Here is a 19,510-nt window from a genome sequence, read left to right as displayed (position 1 = left end):
GCTGGACCATCTTTCACCATAAGTCCTGCCAAGGCAATTAAGAGCAGATGTAGTGCCCTTTCTTTAAGTTATGTAGTTCATCATCCTGCATCAATCTGATTCTGTTCTATTTCTATTCTATTCAGGTTATCAGACTGCACCCTTCAATCTGGTATCTGAATGCCATCCAGGAATCTAGTATTAGGTATGACAAACATCTGTCACATGGACATAACTGATTTATATATACAGCCGCAGAACTTCTAGTCCTTTGCCTAATTGACAAAACCACACTGCCTTTCAGACATTTAACATCAGTGCCTTCTCAAAGACCAGGTCTCACTTTCGAGCTCCAACCCTGAAGATGTCCATCTGTATTTCCCTGTGACTGTTTTCAGAACTCATACTTTCTTTCTATGTGGGTCACTTAACTGCTCATGCTTTATTTCCTATAACTGCACACAAGTACAAGCAGAAGGTAGCAAAGCTTAATGTCTTCAAGATTTAATTTAGCTTCCTCTAACACAAAAAGTTTTGATAAACTACAATAAAACAGATGAAAAAAAGCAAATTTTTAGAGGCCTAAATTAATGCTTTGTAAGCAAAGTCTTCTTTGGTAGCTGCTTAACACTCACAGGTCAACTATTAGTGCCCTCTCTTTTTTATTGGAAGAAAAAAGAAGACCATCAAAAATTATATTCTACCTCTGTGTCAAGAAATCCAGTTGTACTCAGTGGTCTTTTTTCTTCCAGCACTACTGTAGAAGAATTTATAGCCCAATCTTTTACTAAATCTTTCTGGTTCTCGTTGATAACAGGCCTATTATAATCCTGGCTGTCATCCACTCCAAACACCTGAAAATGAAACAAATCATTATACATATTAACCCAATGCTTTCCTGATTCAATGTTCAATTTTAATGTATGGATTGTGTCAGTACTGGCATAAGTAGTCAGATCCTTCGTTTTAAAACTAATCTGACCAACTAATTTGTTGTAAAGAATAGATTATAAATTTTAGAAATAGAGCAGATATTTGTCAGTTTCCCCAAATTCAGGGAAATGGTAGTTGAAATGACCAGATATGAAACAATGATTCTTCTGATCAAAATAATTAAACAGGGCACAAAGATAGTGGCCAAATCAGTGGCAAAACAAGAACATTTAAAAAAGTATTTGCCAGGTAATTTTTTATAAATATATTTTCAAAAACAAGAAATACGTGTACTTATATTTGCTACTGGTTCCGTCAATGTGTATGGTTCTAATTAAAGCAATACTTCAATTTTTTTGCTTTTTTCTGAAGAGTTCCCATTTTATATAGCAAGTGTTCTTCAGTCTCATCATGTGACCCACATCTTGAACGAAACTGTTTCTTGGACCATCTTCTCTCCCACTGATGTTTGCTTGAACACCTTCCCTTAACTTTGGTGACAGAATAACATCTCTGCAGCAACTAAAGTAATTGCTTAATTAGAAAAATAATTCAGAAAATATTAAGCATGTTTTAGTTTCTTTTAATGAAATTTGGAAGGAGGAGAGTCAGCATAACGGTACTAGTCATTTTTCCATGGACCACTGGTGGGTCATGGACAACAGTTTGGGAACCAGGATTACAGATAGCTTGCAGTTATTTTCAAAAAAACTCAGTGGAGTTTGGGAAATAAACTCTTTAAAGCCAAGAAACATATTATTGGGAAAATTCTGTTTAGAGAGATTTAAATTAACTTTATTACTACTCTGCTACAGGCTCCAACACCAACAGGATTTTTATGTTTTTCCCTCACTGTAATTCTATGATATAATAAATTGGCTCTTGCGATGTCAGAGGATTGTTTTGTCATAAGGAATAGGGAGCTTTTTAAACTACTTCTCTGTTCTTGTAAAAATCTCACTAGTAACAAAACACCACAAAAATAAGTAGATATTTTTTCTAAATGCAATATTTTTCATAGTTTTGTATGGATCGTTTATAAACGGAGAATGCTTTGGCCAGTACTAATAGATAAATCAAGATGCACTGCTCACCAAAATTCTGAACAAGTTTCTTATTTTTAAAAGTCTAAAAATCGGCCAATTCACCACTAGATGGCCACAATCTATAACACTTTTTCTATATCCAAGAAAACAGCAGAAGCCCAAGTACTGTAAAGAGGTCCTTTTTTCGAGTGAAAAAGTTTTGCAGGGTTCAGCAATACAAATTCCCATTTAAGCCAATTATGTAAATTTTGCCTCTAGGAGTCCATATATATTAATATTTGTGTTTTGCCAACACTTGAGAATGAGAAACCATTTTCAAATTTGTTTTATATGTTTGCACATTATTCTAGTGCAAAGAGTTAGCTTTCCACTTGATTCTATTATTTATACACTGAACATGCCTAAAATTCAAAATTATTTGGTTTATTAATTTTACCCTTTGATTTATGTCTTGATAATCTCATACACGAGTTATTTTAGAAGTAATTGGAATATCTTCTGAACCCAAGACAGGCATGATACATGATGTGATATCCATTTCCCCTTCTTTCTCTTCATTCTCCCTTCTTTTCCTGCTGCTTTTGACTAGTGCAGGTAGATGGCAAGTTTTACAGAGGCAAATAAAGTTAACTATCATGCTACCTCTTCTTTTCTTTTACTTGCTTTCTGCAGCTACTTCATCTTCCTCGTTTTATTTTCAAATAATCATTTTGATTAACTGCTTTACAATTCTCTTTAGAAACTGAAAACAAACACCGACTATATTATTGCATGAATGCCTGTAGAATAATGTGATCTGAATGATGCTTCACTCATACATACCTAATCAGAACTACAGGAGTAATTTGCTGCACATAAACTACTGACTATTATTGAACAATATTTGTTTACTATGCCCATGAATCTCTTCACCATTCTGCAAGCCCCAATGAAATCATTCCGCTTCTTCTTTTATGGAAATCACTGATGCGACAGGTTGAACGTTAAATTCTGCTTTGTTCTGTGAGGATGTTCTTGGACTGGGGAAGGATGCAAAGAATATCATCTTCTCCTTCTACACAGTGGTTCTGTGAGAAGCCATAGGTAAATGTTGCTAGTAGTGCTCCCTCAGCATGAGGAGTGGGGCACTCTATAGCCCTAGGGAAGTGTCCAGTTGGATTAGGGGTTAGTACTCAGAGACAGGAAAAGTGGAAGCACAAACTACATCTTTTTTTTCAGCAACTCAGCACATTTCCTGTGTTTCAGAGGCTTGCTTTTCCTTTTTGTGTTTCTGCCCTACATGGGCAAAATAATCCTACGTCTTGAGTGTTAATACTTTTGTTCCCATCCTACCGCAGAGCTTCTCCCTGGAGCAAGGATATGATCTAGCCCAATGACTAGTATTACAGGATGAAGAAAGAGGCAAGGAAAAGTTCCGAAATTGTCTGTGTCTTGGATATCAGCATCTCAGTCTATTCAAAACTGAATTTCATAAAAACACTCAAACGCATTTTTCAATGAGGGTCATTTTCATGCCAAATTTCAACTTTATACAACCAACCATTTTGGCAATAAAACTGGTTTTAAAAAATGTTACCTGAATTCTTCTCTAGTGGGAAAAAATTTTTTTTCCCCACCTTCCCCATACTTACATAATTAAACACGTTTGCGCAAACTTAGAAAAAAGTAATCTTTGAGCAGAGACTTAGCCTGCATTTTGAAAGTTTCAGAAAATTATGAGACAACTTCACATAATTTACAAAGTGTTGAAAAGGACAATTGGTCAAATAACTTGAATTTTTGGAAGTCTGCTACACTGTCATCTACTGGAAGGTTGTACACCATAGTTTGGTGAACTTCACAAACAATGAATCACCACAACCCTCTCTCTCCTATCTTCTGTCTTTCTATGAGACAAGTAGGTATTATCACTAACGTCACACTAAGACAGAAAAATGAAATGACTTGATCAAGGCTACACAGGAATCTGGTGTCAGAAACAGAATTAGAATGCAGGCCCATGCTTCATCCACTAGAATACACCATCATTGCACCATTATACTATCCCTCCAAAGTTACTGCCTGTTCAGCAAAAGAGACCTCATTTGCACGTAGTAAGCTATGAGGGAACATATTAAGCTATGCGGGTCCTAGAACTCTCAGTGGCAGCCTATAATGCATTCTCCTTCCAGCCTTTCAGCTATGAGGTGACCTGAGAGCCTTCCAAATAAAGTATTTTTGTTTGCATGATTCTCAAACAAAACTTTGGACGGCTATAATGGAAGGGTATAAAATCATAGTGTGTACGCTTTCAACCTGAATGATCAGTTTACTTTGGTTTATGTTTCCAAGCCACTATCACAAGGCTTAGAAACTTACTTTTAAAGAAAGAAGCCTCAGTTTCTTTTTTTACTTTCCTAGTTCTTGTTGAGCCTCAGACAGGTCCAAAGTTCAGCTCTGTGGTCACTGCTGCTTCTGCTTTATGGGAAACCTTGAGTGTGTCATTCTAGTAGGGAAATGAAAATTCTGACTCCAGGGTCAAGACAGGTGGAGGAAAGGGAAGCTATTTTATGGAAGGCCAGTACTTTTTGTCTGATGTTTCATTCAGAGCTTGAGATCCTGCGATTAGAAGGATTTATAAATTCTGATTTGTAAATCCACAGTTTATCAGATGATGATTTCCCTCCTTAGGAGGGACCAATTGAGTGAGTGTACTATAAAAGTATAGAATCAGGCACAAAGTCTCATGCTCCTCCTACTACCAACATAATTTGCATTAAGACCTAGTAATCAAATGGTCCAATTCAAGACAGAAGGCTGGTCACAAACATAGGCAGTCCTGAATCTTGCTGCTTATTCTTTTGGAGCTGTCTATAGTTGCAAGAAAGACCACCAGTTCTCCTCAGCAGCAAACCACACAGTACAGGATTCTTCCGTTAGATAGCCATGTAATGTATAGCTGTACTGTATAGATAGCTGCCACTTTTCCCTGTGGTTATAGCTTGTATCATACCACCTACAAGAAAAACTATTACAGGAAATCATGGAAACAGGAGCCTCACCGCTGATGTAACCCCAGGGAGGGCAAAAGGATGCCTGTGGAAAAAATAGTTTAAAGCCTTGAGAATTCCTTAATAAATCTACAAGAAAATTAATCACGATAAAATCAAACCCAAACTTCAGTTCATTTTTAGTTCCCAGAAGAAAAGGTTTACTGTATTTATTCTTCATTTGTGCTTATTCTAAAATGTATTCTAAGTTCTTCTGCTCATCTATAATGAAAATAGAGAAGTTTTGAAATATTTTAAATCCCTTCTCCGTCACTTATTTTACTAATATTTTCATATGTTTACAAGAAACTGAGAAGCACCATATAAGTTAAAGAACAAAAGAACATAAGGCCAGATTGTTAAAGGTATTAGCACCTAAAGATGTATATTGGCACATAATAGGATTTTCAAAACCACAATTTCAACAAAAGTTAGGCATCTAGGCACTTTTAAAAATCCCACCCCTCACCTATGGTCACAGTTCATGGCAACTGTTCCTGTATTTCCCCCCAGTGCCCCAGAAAGGGCACATAATCTTGGTTTCCAGCTCCCCAGCTATTGTCTCTCGTGAGTGGAAACTGCCATTTCTGGTTGGACATATTCCTGGAGGTTTCATCACATGACACAATCTTTAATTAAAGATTAATCTTTAATTCCTGGAGACTCCAGGACAACCCTGGAGGGCTGGCAACCCTAGTGAAGACTCACATCTCTCCCTTCTGACCCGAACCCTAAAATGGATTCTTGCAGAATAAATCCCTCAACCTGCCCCTTTCGGGAATCCTTGTGGTTACTAGTTCATCACAGCTTCAGCTCAAAACAAGCACATGCATGACAAGCTTAGTCCAGCCTTTTATACAGATCAGAGGTCTTCGATCAGGAGTACCCAGAATCAGGTAATTGGTATACATACAATGAGTCTCTCTCCCCAGGGCGTATCTTCAAAAGGTTGGCTTCAGAGGGGGAGAATTTACATTCCCTTCAGCTCAAAGTAATTCCTAGGAAATCTACTTCACACATATTTTTCCAAAAAGACCTCTGAACCGCCCTCATACACCTTTTACAGAGCACATTAATCTTGTCTTCTTGCTAAAGTTCCATAAACTCTCACAATTGTACATAAACATTTGCATTTCTAATACAATGTACCCCAAAGGTATTAACCCTAATTCAATCAGGTTTAACTTTATTGAACTAAGTTCATTCAGGATACTGTCAGGTCTGACATACCTATCTGCATCATTAAGGCATCTAAATATCTTTAAAAATCTGACCCATAGTTCACTGTATACCTTCTTCATGAGACATTCTATATGGACATGAACATTATCTGGTATAAATTATATTAGTGTCATAATAATCGTCTTCATAAGTTTCAGCATTACAGTAATAGCCAAAGATATAAATGAGGAATGCGGTCCTGTTGTGACGCATGCTGTATAAATGGGTTAAATTTCTAAAAAGGCCCTTAGCAACTTTGGAGCCTTTGGATTTGTCTACACAGCAAAAGAAAAAAAACCTGTGGCTGGCCCGTGCCAGTTGACTCAGACTCACTGGGCTCGGGCTGCAGGGCTGTTTCACTCAGGCTGGAGCCTGAGCCCTGGGACTGTCCCAGCCCACAGGGTCCTAGAGTCTAGGCTCCAGTCTGAGGCCAGAAGTCCACATAATAATGAAACACCCCACAGTCAGAGCCCCGTGAGTCCAAGTCAGGTGGCACGGGCCAGCCATTGGTTTTTCTTTGCTGTGCAGACATATCCTAAGTCTCGTTTTCAAAAGGCACTTAAGAGACAAGAGAGTAACAAATAAGGGGAAGGAAGGGAATGGAGTAATAATAAAGGCAATGATAAGATTATTCAGTAACACAGATTAACTATAATATAACTCAGTGATTCTGAAAATGAGGATCTATGTAACCTATACATCCAAGAGTAATCACAGTTATGTCCACCTGTCCCAGCTAAGCTGTCAGTTACCATGCCAGCAAAACTAGATCTTGAAGAGGGATCTGAAAGAGGAAAGAGCAGTGGCCTTTACAGATTAGTTCAGGAAGGGAGTTCTATGTGTAAGGAGATGCATGAGAGAACGCACAGGTGGGAGAAATGGACAAATGAGCATTCAAGGCTGACATCACTAATGAAACAGAAGTATAGTGAGGAAGTTCAATAATGAGTGGGCAGCACATTGAAAAGTGTGCTAATGGCAAAGTAGTAGAAACCAAGGAGCCAGTGGAAGAGTTTTTTAAAAAGTGGGTGACAGAGAAAGTAATAGAAAAGACAAATTATTTTAGCAGCTGTGTTTTACATGGACTTGGGCAAGGGTAGGTGGAGTTTCAGGGAACCCAGAGAGGTGAAAGTTACAGCAATCAAACTGTGAGAGAAGGTCGTCCTGGACACAAGCTTTAGCTATAGGGACAGAGAGATAAAGTTGAATTTTAGAAATTTGTTACCAGGATTTGGATATAGTCTAGATGTGCAGGGCAAAAAAGTAGAAAGTCAAGAACAATCTAACATTACAGACCTGAATGAGAGGAAGGATGGTGGGGATGTCCAACAAAGAGTGGGGGAATGGAAAGGGTTTCAGAGGCAAGTCCCGGAGCTCACTATTGTCAGGGTTAAGGTTAAGCTCAAACTGAGCTCCTGTTCTTTTTCCACTAGTGATGGTAGCCCATGTGTTCATAACAATTTAAAACAGATCATTCTTAGGTCAAAACCACTGATCACACAGAAGAAACACTGATAAAAAAACCAGGAATATTCTTTCCTTTGAAAAAGAGTGATACACTATACTGGAGTAGAATTCACATGCCCACTTCCCTATCTATACATGTGGCCTATATTTAAGTTGCTTTTCAAACTCAGATTCAATGGATTTTGTTCTTGAGAGTCACCTTTGAAAAACATTTTAAAATAATAGCTTTTTAGCATGTAACCCAGGAGAACAGGTCAATTGTATAGTGCAGACTGGCCTCATGAAGTGATCTTAAACTTTCGCACAAATTCTATAAATCATTCCTATTACAAAGTAAACAAGTAAAATCAGAAAAAACATAAAAAATACTTCCCCAAAATAAAAATTAAAACAGTAATTGAGAATTTGCTAGAGCAAAAGGGCATCTCATATAAGAAACCAAAGGTATCAATGTGTCAAATCTAATATTCTCCCACGTTCTTTCAGAAGCCAGTTACATATCCATGTGCGTGCATGTATTTTGTACTTGCTTGTCATAATGAAGTCTTCATTCTCCATAGGGCTTCAAAATTTAAAACAAAATAGTTGCCCCAAGAAGTCCAAAGTCTAGCCAGATCTCTGAAAAGCAAATTCAGCACTCACTTTCTGTAGTTCTTCCTTAACCAGGGTAAAGACAAGTATCACTTCTTGAAAAATGGCAAAACAAAATAAAAAAATCAGGATAAATTTCCTCAGCTGATTCACTGGGTGTTATTATTCCCAATGGGAATATATTCTTTCAATATATTAATTATTTATGAGTCCAGTTCTGTGACCAGGAATATTTGTTGGGCTGATGTACTGTTCTTTTTGGCATGAATCATTAGAGCTATGAAAAGCCACAGGGGTGTGCAAAATCCATCAGATTTGGAAGCCATTTTCTAAAGAGAAATGTCTGTCTTAATACCTTCAATTTTCTCTGGAATAACAATTTAAATGTGTAGAGATTGTTCACTCTTGTTTTATTTATTCACACTTATTATCAGTTCTTTGATTTTATTTACTATCTACAATGCTGCAAAAAGATTTCAAAATGTGCTCTCAAATCTCTCTTTATGACAGCATTGTAAAATTCCATTCACACACATTTTTAAATAAGTAAAATATAATTACTGTTTTAGTCAGTCATTATTATAAAGTGTTGAGTAAACAGATTTTGCAATATGATTGCTACCCAATTTCTAACATCTGTGAGAATGCTTTGTTTTATCATATGGATAATGTTCTATGATTATATCTGCCTGTTAAAATACACACAGGAAGGTTGAAATGCTTTTTGTTAAAAATAATGGACACACCCCTCCCTTATTTACAGTTTTAATTTAAATCCTTACAATTGCTGCTTAAATACAGATATTGTAAGGTTTAATGTAGTTTACCATTCACATTTACAAACTAGATTATTACAAATACAATAATGAGAGCATAATAAAATGCATATTAATATATTCTTAAATAAAATAGCCCTGCTGTTCCAACATTCATATAGTAACTAGTTATTAATCTTAAAATTACAGTGTAAAGCATTCCTGAATAAATCCTCTTCACATACAGAAATAGTTTTATAGTGAATACTGATCTTGCTCCCTTACAGCTGCCAGAATATTGATATAGTTATTACTTAAGGACTTGCAAAAGAGAACATAAAACCAGTGAGCACAAGCTTTCTATGACAATGGAAAGCTTTTAAAAGTGTACAGCCAAAAAATGAGTTTTATTTCAAATGCACCTCTGCTCAGAAAAGCGACTGTAAAAGATGGAATTGTAAAGTTCTATATTTGTCTTCCACTGACTTCCACACCAAAACTACTCAGTTCACAAGTAAAAAGGACGTGAAATTCAAGTTGGCTCTTTTGGCTGGCACATAAACAAGCATAAAGACTCTTTCAGTAGAAAGCCCTCAGATCAACAATGGAGAATCCACAGCAGCCCTTGATGAACAAACTTACGTTAGTAACAAACAGTATGAATGACTTGCACACAAGGAGCTGGTCTAATTGAGTGAGGAGGTGCCATTTTAGTCACCTTTCAAAGCAGAACCACATTAATACAACTGCTTAGAAATGCTTAATTTTTTTTTATTATTATTAAAGAATGATTGTAAAGAGAAGAAATAGAAAGTAAAGGAGAAAAGCTTTATGGTTGTGCCTATAAGAGTACAACTTCATAAAATTAGCTTAAATCGGGTATCCTAAAACAATTTTAAAAAAGACAAGGTGACCCTGAGTCAAAGTATTCTTTCAAACAATTTTGGGCAGAAAGTCTAGATTTCCAGTATGCATTATTTAAAAACACATCGCTTCAAGTTTTTTTTTTTAAAGTACTATGATGCTATGCACATTAATAGAATCTCTGCACAACTAACTTCTGTTTATTCTGTTAACTTGGAACATTAAAATAAAACATTATCTATTGTTTCAAAAATCAATTAATTTTTATTTAAAAGTGAAAACTGATCCATGATGCCAATATGCTACGAGAAAAGACAGTTACCTTTTCCATAACTGGTGTTCGAGATGTGTTGCTCATGTCTATTCCACAATAGGTGTGCATGCTCGCCAGGTGCACCGATCCCAGAAGTTTTTCCCCTAGCAGTACCCATGGGGGGGAACGCCCCCACAACCCCTGGAGTGGTGCCTGCCTGGCGCTGTATAAGGGGCACTGCGTGCTTCCACCACCCTCAGTTCCTTCTTGCCAGACAACTCCGACAGAGGGGAAGGAGGGTGGGATGTGGAATAGACATGAACAACATATCTCAAAGAACATCAGTTACGGAAAAGGTAACTGTAACTGTCTTCTCTTTTTCGAGTGATTGTTCATGGGTATTCCACAATAGGTGATTCCAAGCTATATCTGTTGGAGATGGGTAGGAGTTCACAAGTTCCCAGGACAGAGGACAGCCCTGAGGAACAAGGTGTCATTCCTGGTCTGGGGGATGATCGAATACCGCGAGGTGAACATGTGAACTGAAGACCATGTAGCAGCCCTACAAATGTCCTGGATGGGGACGTGGGCCACGAAGGCAGCTGATGAGGCCTGTGCCCAAGTCGAGTGTGCCCTCACAATGGGTGGCTGGGGGACACCCACCAGCTCATAACAGGAATGGATGCACGAAGTGATCCAATTGGAAAGCCGCTCAGTGGAAATCGGCTGACCCCTCGAGTGCTCTGCCGAGGCGACGAACGGTTGCAAGGACTTTCTGAACAGCTTAGTCCACTCGAGGTAGAAAGCCAGAGCCCGCCACACATCAAGCGTGTGGAGACAGTGCTCCTCACTGGAGGCGTGAAGCTTGGGGCAGAGGACTGGTAGAAAAATCTCCTGACCCATGTGGTGGGCAGAGACGACCTTCGAGAGGAATGTGGGGTGTGGACAGAGCTGGACCTTGTCCTTATCAAAGACTGTGTATGGTGGCTCAGAGGTCAGGAAGGCCACCTTCCACGAGAGGTGAGAGCAGGAACAGGTGGCTACTGGTTCAAATGGGGGCCCCATAAGTCAAGCCAGCACCAGGTTTAGGTCCCACTGTGGGACCAGGAGCCTAGAATACGGTAAAAGACAGTCCACATCCTTAAGGACCTGGCCAGTCACAGCATGGGAAAATACCGTGTGCCCTTGCACTGGCAGATAGAAGGCCGACATGGCTGCCAGGTGCACCTTGACTGATGAGGGCACCAAGGATAAGCTGGATCGGTGCGGTCACCAGGGAGACATTTGGTTCACCGCCCACCTAGAAAACTGGGATCACTTCTCCAAGTAAGTGCAGCGAGTGGAGGGCTGTCTGCTTTCAAGGAGGACACACTGAACCTGCTCTGAGCATGTCCTTTTCTTTCCACCTAACCATTGAGCAGCCATGCCGTGAGGTGAAGAGCTGCTAGGTTGGGATGGAGGAGGCGGCCCTGGCCCTGAGAAAGCAGGTCCAGGCGAAGCGGCAATGGCGAAGCTACTGCTAGGCCCGTGAAGGTCCCGTACCAATGCTGCCTGGGCCACACCGGGGCAATCAGGAGGATCTGGGCCTTGTCCATGTCCAACTTTATCTTCTCCAGGACTCTGCTGATTAGAGGGAACGGGGGAAAGATGTAGAGAAGCCAGCCTGACCAGGACAGGAGAAAGGCATCAGAGATAGTGCCCCTCCTCAGGCTCCCCTTGGAGCAGAACCGGGGGCATTGCTGGTTCTGCCAAGTCGTGAATAGGTCCACCTGGGGAGTACCCGACCTTCGGAAGAGCCGGTGGGCCACTTCTGGGCGGAGGGACCACTCGTGTTGCAAGCAAGGGACAACTCATGTTGCTCAAGTGATCCGCCCTCTCGTTCTGGGCACCGGGTAGGTGGAAGGCCTTCAGGCGGATGTTGTGGGCTATACAAAAGTCCCACAGACTGAGGGCTTTGCGGCAGAGGATCAGGCCCTGCCTTCCCTGTTGATATAGAACATTGAAGCTGTGTTGTCCGTGAAGACCCTGACTATCTTGCCCTCCAGGTGTGAGCGGAAGGCCATACATGCCACCCACATCACCCTGAGCTCCTTGACGTTTATATGTAGGGTTAGGTCTTGAGCCGACCACAGGCCTTGGGTCTGAAAGTTCCTCACATGGGTCCCCCAACCCAAGTTCAATGCATTGGACACCAGCTCCAACGACGGGGCCCTGTCCCTGAACAGGACCCCTTGGAGCATGTTGTTTGGGGTGGATCACCACTGTAGGGAGGTGATCACAGAGTCTCGCATGGTGAGAACCGTGTCTATCCTGTCCGTAGCCTGGGAGAACTCTGAGGCCAACCAGAGCTGGAGGGGCCTCATCCTGAGTCTGCGTGATGGACCACGTATGTGCACGCTGACACGTGACCCAAGAGTTGCAGGTAAACCCTGGCAGTTGTCACCGGGAACCTTGTGACTGAGTTGATGAGACCTTTCATGGTCTCGAATCTGTCTGGTGGGAGAGCAGCCCTGGCCAATGCTGTGTGCAGGAGCGCTCCAATAAACTCTATGTGTTGGACCAGGATTAACGTGGACTTGGTGTTGTTTACCAACAGGCCCAAGGAGGTGCATGTGGACAGGAGGAGTGCCATGTGATCCCTCACCTGCGACCAGGAGGTGCCCTTGACAAGCCAATCGTCCCGATGGGGAAATATCTGGACCCCCCCTCATGACATTAAGAGCGTAATATTTCATTGGAAGGGGACAGGGCCAGAAAGAGTTAATTAACTCACAGACTGACCTGACCCATGGCCGAACTTTTAGAGACTGGTTAGGAAGATACGTAAACAAACAGAGCTTTGAAATGCAGGCCTGTATTGTTAGAAATAGAAGGGCAGATGTTTGCTCAGGTCTTGTGATGTAAGCAAACAAGTCTTGTCTATTGCTACAGCTTTGATTCAAAGATCAAAAAAGTATTAACATTTAGGAAGACACTTGAGTAAAATAGTATTATTGTCTATATGTGTCTTTAAAGGTTGTGGTAACCTGCATCTGAAGTGTTCAATGGATAAATTACCCTGTGCTAATTGCCAGGATGTTTGGGAGAAGGAGAGTTAAACCTATTGTTTTCACAGGCCAAAAGGCTACTGGAAATGTGTAAGAACCCTAGGACACGATCCTACTTCATCTCAGATCTGCTTTGGTTTTCAAGAGGGGGAAACCTTAAGCCATAAGAATTGAGATCCCCAGTCACTGACTGGAGTCCACCTGAATATGGACATTGGACTATAACCCATGGACTATATCTAAAAGGACTTTTAGCAACTACAAGCTCATCTCTGCTATGTGCCTGGACCTCAAGAAATTGAACTCAAGCCTGTATGTATATTGATCTTTAACCAACACACTCTCTCTTTTCTTTTTAAAAAAATTTTAGCTTAGTTAATAAGAATTGCCTATAAGTCTGTATTTTGGGTAAGATCTAAGTTATAATTGGACCTGGGTGTGTGGTTGATCCTTTGGAAGACCCTTTTCTTTTATATGATGAGATAAGAGTTTCCGTAATCATCATCATATCTGACACGTGTGTCTGGATGGAGGCCTGAGGCTGGGTACTTTAAGGGAACTGCATTGTTTGGACTTCTGAGTAACCTGTATGGTAATACATAAGTTGTTTTGTGCTGGCTTGGTAAATCTAGTACTGAAATATCCACCAGCTTTTGGGGTTTGTTTGCCCCATTCGGTTTGCAGTTCACCCTAATTGAGTGAGCTCAGTTGGCTCCCATGGGAAACATTGTCACACCCCCGCCGTCTGAGGTAGGCTGCTACCACCGACATGCATTTTGTAAACACACTGGGGGCAGTGGACAGACCAAACGGCAGGACCGTAAATTGGTAATGATTCTGTCCCACCATGAAATAGGAAGTGCCTGTGCCCCTTGAATATGTGAATGTGGAAGTACGCATCCTGTAGATCGAGGGCAGTGTACCAGTTCCCGGGATCCACGGAGGGGATGATGGAGGCCAGGGAGACCATGTGGAACTTGAGCTTCACCATGTACTGGTTCAGACCTTGGAGGTCAAGGATGGGCCAGAGGCCCCTTTGGCCTCCAGGATAAAGAAATAACAGAAGTAATACCCCTTGCCCATGAACTCCTAGTGTACCGCCTCTATCGCTCCTAGTCCTAGGAGCCGCCCCAACTCCTGCTCGAGCAGAGTTTTGTGAGAGGGGTCCTCCAGGAGGGACAGGGATGGGGGTGTGGTTAGGTGGGGAGGAAGTAAACTGGAGGGTGTAACCCCGGAAGATGGTGCTCAGGACCCATCAGTCCAAGGTTAGTCGCGATCATTCCAGGAGGAACGCACACAAACGGATGGAGAAGGGAAGCTTTATTGGGGGTGGATCCCTGATGAGGATTGGCAGGGTGCCCCCAAGCATCCTGTCAAAAAAGCTTTTTCCCTGCCTGCTTGCCCCTGGAGGACCCAGGCTGGGGGGCAGGCTGAGACTGCCTCTGAGGGCATCTCTTATAGTCTTGTTGCTTCTTATGGGCGGCCTTGTACTTCAGGAGGGCGGCCTGAGTGAGAGTCTGCTGTGGCTTGAACTTAGGTTTTGCCGGAGCCAGAACATAGTGGCCTAGAGTCTGGAGGGTCATGCGGGGTTCTTTCATGCCATGCAGCCTTGTCTCTGTTTCTTCTGCAAACAGAGCCTTCCCGTCAAACAGGAGATCCTGCATGGAAGACTGCGCCTCGCTGGACAGCCCAGAGAGCAGGAGCCATGACGCCCATCTCATGAACACCGCGGAGGCCACTGATTGTGCAGCCGTGTCTGCAGCATCCAAGGCTGCCTGCAGACATGCCCTGGCGGCCACTGCCCCTTCCTCCATTAGCACCCTAAACTCCTTCCTACCACGCTCTTGGAGGGAGTCCTCAAACTTAGGCAGGGAGCCCTACAGATTGAGTTCATACTGGCCCAGAAGAACCTGATGGTTCGCCACTTGTAACTAGAAGCTCGAAGATGAATAAATTTTCCTTCTGAAAGAGTCCAGTCTCCAAGAATCTTTGTTCTTTGGGGTTGGGGCTTGCTGATCCTGCTGTTCCCTACGGTTGACCGACTCGACCACCAGGGAGTGGGCGCCGGGTGGGTATACAAGTACTCATGCCCTTTAGTGGGTACAAAGTACTTATATTCCACCTTTTTAGTGATGGGGGCATTTGAAATCTTAGCCACCCCTTCATGGAGAGGCAAGGCCACCCTACCCGGTGCCGATGGGGACAATACGTTCAACAGGGAGTCCGAGGGCTCCTCCATCTCCTCTGCCTGGAGGTGTAGGCTTGCTGCTACCCTCTTTAAGAGTTCTTGGTGGGCCCTGAAATGCTCCTGCAGGATGGAGGGGGGGGCGCAATCGCCTCCTCCGGGTGGGGCAAAGAGGCTGGTGCGGTGCTCAGGGTGTCATACGGCACTGGAGGGTCCACAACCTGGTCAAACTCTGGGTGCGGTGCCGAGGACTTACATCCTACCGATTCCTTTCTTGGGGGTCTGGAGAGGAGGGCCAATGGTGTTTCTGAAGCTCTAGCCACCAAGCTCCACCGGGAGCTGCAACAGAGGTCACGGTGCTCACTGGTACCATTGGGCCGGCCATGATGCTCGGTGCCACTGCACACTCGGGGCTGGCTGTCCAGGTTGGCTGGCCTGGCCCATCAAAGGACTGCTACAAATGGAGGCCGGGCTGGGATAAGATCGGCTGCTGTCTCTGGACCAGTAGGGGTGGCAGTGCTGAGATCTACGACGGCCATGGGACTGTGATCTCAAAGTGGAGGACCGGTACCGATGGTAATAGCTACTCCACAAACAGCCTTGATGGACGGACCTGCGATGGCAAGACACCTGCGATCGACGCCCGGGGCTGCGATATCTTGGCAGAGACTTGGTGTGAGAGTCTGAGCGGGAACGGCATCGACGATCACGCTGTGACTGACTGTGGTACTCTCTCTGAGACGAGGACCGACGGTGATATCTGCTATGGACGGCGTTTGGACATAGGGAGAGGCCTGTCCTGAAGGGGCTGGGCTACTCCGTTCATCTTGAGTCGGAGGCCTGGGGCCTGGTGGGGATCAAAGACTGCCCAACATGGGCCTAGACTCAGTCCCAGACTTCCCTCCATGCCGCTGCAAAGAGGAAGTCTTCCTGGCCCTCTTGGCATGCCCCGTGGATGGGGAGCGGTGCCGGCTAGTCGATGGCACGGGAGGGTCGTCATGTACCAACTCCGCAGTGCTGGTTTGGAGCGGCGTCCTGGGGTCGGGGTCGGCGCAGACTCCATCAGGATGGCCCGGAGCCTAATGTGCCTCTCTCTTTTGGTCCGAGGCTTAAACGACTTGCAAATCTTGCACCTTTCGCTGATATGGGTTTCTCCCAAGCAGCGCAAACAGTGTGGGTCACTCCTTGACATAGAATGCATACAAGAGCCGCACGACTTAAGCCCCAGGGTGTGGGGCATGCCCCGGCCTGGGCTCACAGACTGACTAAACTAACTAAACAGCTAACTAATTAGAGGTACTAATGCTGAGTGAACGAACAGTTCTGGGGATGAGCTACAGCAAGCTGGAGCAGAGCAGTTCCGATGCACCTTCACTGGTGGCAAGAAGAAACTGACGGTGGGGGGAGCGCACAGCTCCCCTTACACCGCGCCAGGCAGGCACCGCTCCAGGGATTGTGGGGGTGCTCCCCCGCTACTGGTACTGCTAGGGGAAAAACTTCTGGCACAGGTGCACGTGGCGAGCACGCACACCTACTGTGGAATATACATGAGCAATCACTCGAAGAAGAACAGAATATAGTTAAATGATTATAATGAATTTCTCCATGTAGAAACTTTTCTAAGAATTCGATTTCTATGGGTTAGACCTTAGTATGGCTATATGTAGGGAATAAAATGGTTTTGTTAGTGAAGAATGGAAATGTTTCATGTAAACGCTTATCAGCAACCTTATCTTTCAACTTAAAATAGCATTACAGTTAAAAGAAACAATTGTGAAACCAAAATAATTTAAAAATATTTTCAGCTGAGCCTGATGTTTCCACAGGTAGCTGAACAACCACAGGACTCCATTTGCCCTGGCAAGATAGGATTACGAGCTCTATTATGATCCCGATATTATGTATTATATATTATGATACTGTATTATGATACTGATCATGATTACAGCACACACATGCTCTAGAACAGGCCTGCACAACATGCGGCCCACGGAGCCTCACTGTGCGACCCACGGGGCAATTCTAAATCCCCCCCACAGAGAGCACTGTGGGCAGCCCAGAGCCTTTTGAATACCGGCTGCGGCAGGGAATCAAAGGGCTCTGTGCTGCCCGTAGCGACGGGGAGATCAGAGCCCTTTAAATCTCAGCCGCGGCCGGGAGTCAAAGAGCTCTGGGCTGCTGGCAGCCGTGGGGAGCCCAGAGCCCTTTAAATCCCAGCTGCGACCGGGAATCAAAGGGCTCTGGGCTGCCCGCAGAGATTCCCAGCCGCGGCTGGGATTTAAAGGGCTCAGGGCTCCCCACAGCGATCGGCAGTCCAGAGCCCTTTGAATCCCGGCCGCGGCTGGGATTTAAAGGGCTCAGAGCTCCCCATGGCTGCGGGCACCCCAGAGCCCTATGAATCCCGGCTGCGGGGCTGGCTGGGATTTAAAGGGCTCAGGGCTCCCCGCGGCTGTGGGCAGCCCAGAACACTTTGAATCCCGGCCCTTGGCCACTGATTGCCCCCTCCCCGGACCCCTGCCCCAACTGTCCCCCAGGACCTCCACCCCCTATCTAAGCACCATTGGTCCTTGTCCCCTGATACCCCTCTCCTGGGACCCCTGCCCCTAACTTCCCCCCAGGACCCTACCCCCTATCTAAATGCCGCTGCTCCTTTTCCCCCGATTGCCCCCTCCCAAGACCCCTGCCCTAACTGCCCCTTGGGACCCCAACCCCTATCTAAACCTCCCTTCTCCTTGTCCCCAACTGCCCCCTCCTGAGCCCCCCAACTTCCCCCAAGGACCCCATCCCCTACCTGTCCCCTGATAAACCCTTGGGATTCCCATGCCTATCCAACTGCTGCCTATCCCCTGACTGCCCGCCCGAACCCCCACCCCATCCAACCCCCCCTGCTCCCTATCCCTTGACTGCCCCCCAGAACCCCCTACCCCTTCTCCAACCCCCCAGCCCCCTTATCGTGCCACTCAGACCAGTGTGTCTGGCTCCGTGCAGCTCCAGACACGTTGCTGTCTCGAGGAGCCCACAGCCCCCCACCCCCCAGCACCTGCCTTCCAGTTTTCAGTTTTGAACACCTCAAAATTCAAGAGCGCTTAAGCTCAGTTTGGGCAGCTGTTACTTCATTTCTCCCAAATCAAATATACTGATCCACTACAACTTGCTGTAGAAAAAGTAGGATAAAATTGAGCAAGAAATGCTTCCCAGTGGTTATTAGGACTGGAATTGCTATTTTCAACAGCCATTGCCTTTTTTTGTTTGTTTAAAAGGAAGACAGTGATATTGCATTGGCAAATTCCCCATAGAAAGAAAAAGTGGAACAAAAGAATAATAAAAGGCACCTCAACTTTTCCTCATTTATGGAGGACAGTCTTATAATATGCATCCAGATATCCTCCAATCACACAAGCTGAAAATTGTTCCACTTTACTGCAGCTCTGTAACCATATGGGAACCAATTCTGTCTGTGTTTTGTGCACATCCAAAATTCCTGCTGAATGACCCACCCTGGGAGAGAGTTACCAGTGACCCAGGGCTGGGGAAGCAGAAGGTGTGTGTGGGGGAGCCCAAGGCTGGGGCAGTAGCAGGGTGGGGGGAGGGCACTGGTGAGGAGGAGAGGGGGAAGCCCAGCGTTGGGGCGGCAGGGGTGTGTATGTGGGTGGGTGGGGAGAGAGCCCAGGACTGGGGCAGCAGGGGTACAAGGGGGAGCCCAGGTCTGGGACGGGTGGCAGCCAAATTTTTTTTTTGCTTGGGGCAGCAAAAAACCTGGAGCCGGCCCTGCCAGGTTCCCCCAGCCGCCGGAGCCCCGAGCCCTTAAATTTGACCCTGAGGGTTCCCAGCCACCTCTTCAGCTGAGAGCCCCTGGTTGATTTAAAATAAAGTATCACCTCCTCACCCCCAAACTTCCTTTTTGGCCCACAGCTGTTTTGGTGGGGCAGTGCTGGGGAAGGAGGGTTTGTTTTTGCAGGGCTGGGTGGCCCTGGGGTAGGGTGTTTCTGCAGGGCGGGGAGGTTTCGGCCCTCAGCTGTTTTCTTTGGAGTAATGTGGACCTCACCGCTTTATGAGTTGTGCAGGCCTGCTCTAGAATGTGAAGGAACAGAATAGGAAAATGCCGACTGAAATTCTCCTAAGCATAGTAGTAAGCTTAAT

At 44.5% G+C, this 19,510-nt stretch overlaps 1 protein-coding gene across 9 annotated transcripts in view; it reads right to left on the bottom strand.

Moving 5' to 3' along the window:
* The window catches only part of CEP170 (centrosomal protein 170), a 207,499-nt gene that overhangs the window by 61,570 nt on the left and 126,419 nt on the right, over window positions 1-19,510 (bottom strand). For 8 of the 9 annotated variants that reach the window (XM_050950377.1, XM_050950371.1, XM_050950373.1 and 5 more), the window contains exon 10: window positions 684-833. The exons of the other annotated variant lie outside the window; for it this stretch is intronic. In XM_050950377.1, coding sequence (XP_050806334.1) covers window positions 684-833 — 150 coding nt within the window. The remainder of the gene's footprint in view (window positions 1-683; window positions 834-19,510) is intronic. 9 annotated transcript variants of the gene reach the window in all.

This window comes from Gopherus flavomarginatus, chromosome 4, assembly GCF_025201925.1.
Source record: "Gopherus flavomarginatus isolate rGopFla2 chromosome 4, rGopFla2.mat.asm, whole genome shotgun sequence".
NCBI classification, from domain to species: Eukaryota; Metazoa; Chordata; order Testudines; family Testudinidae; genus Gopherus; species Gopherus flavomarginatus.
This window is presented reverse-complemented; position numbering and strand designations above follow the sequence as displayed.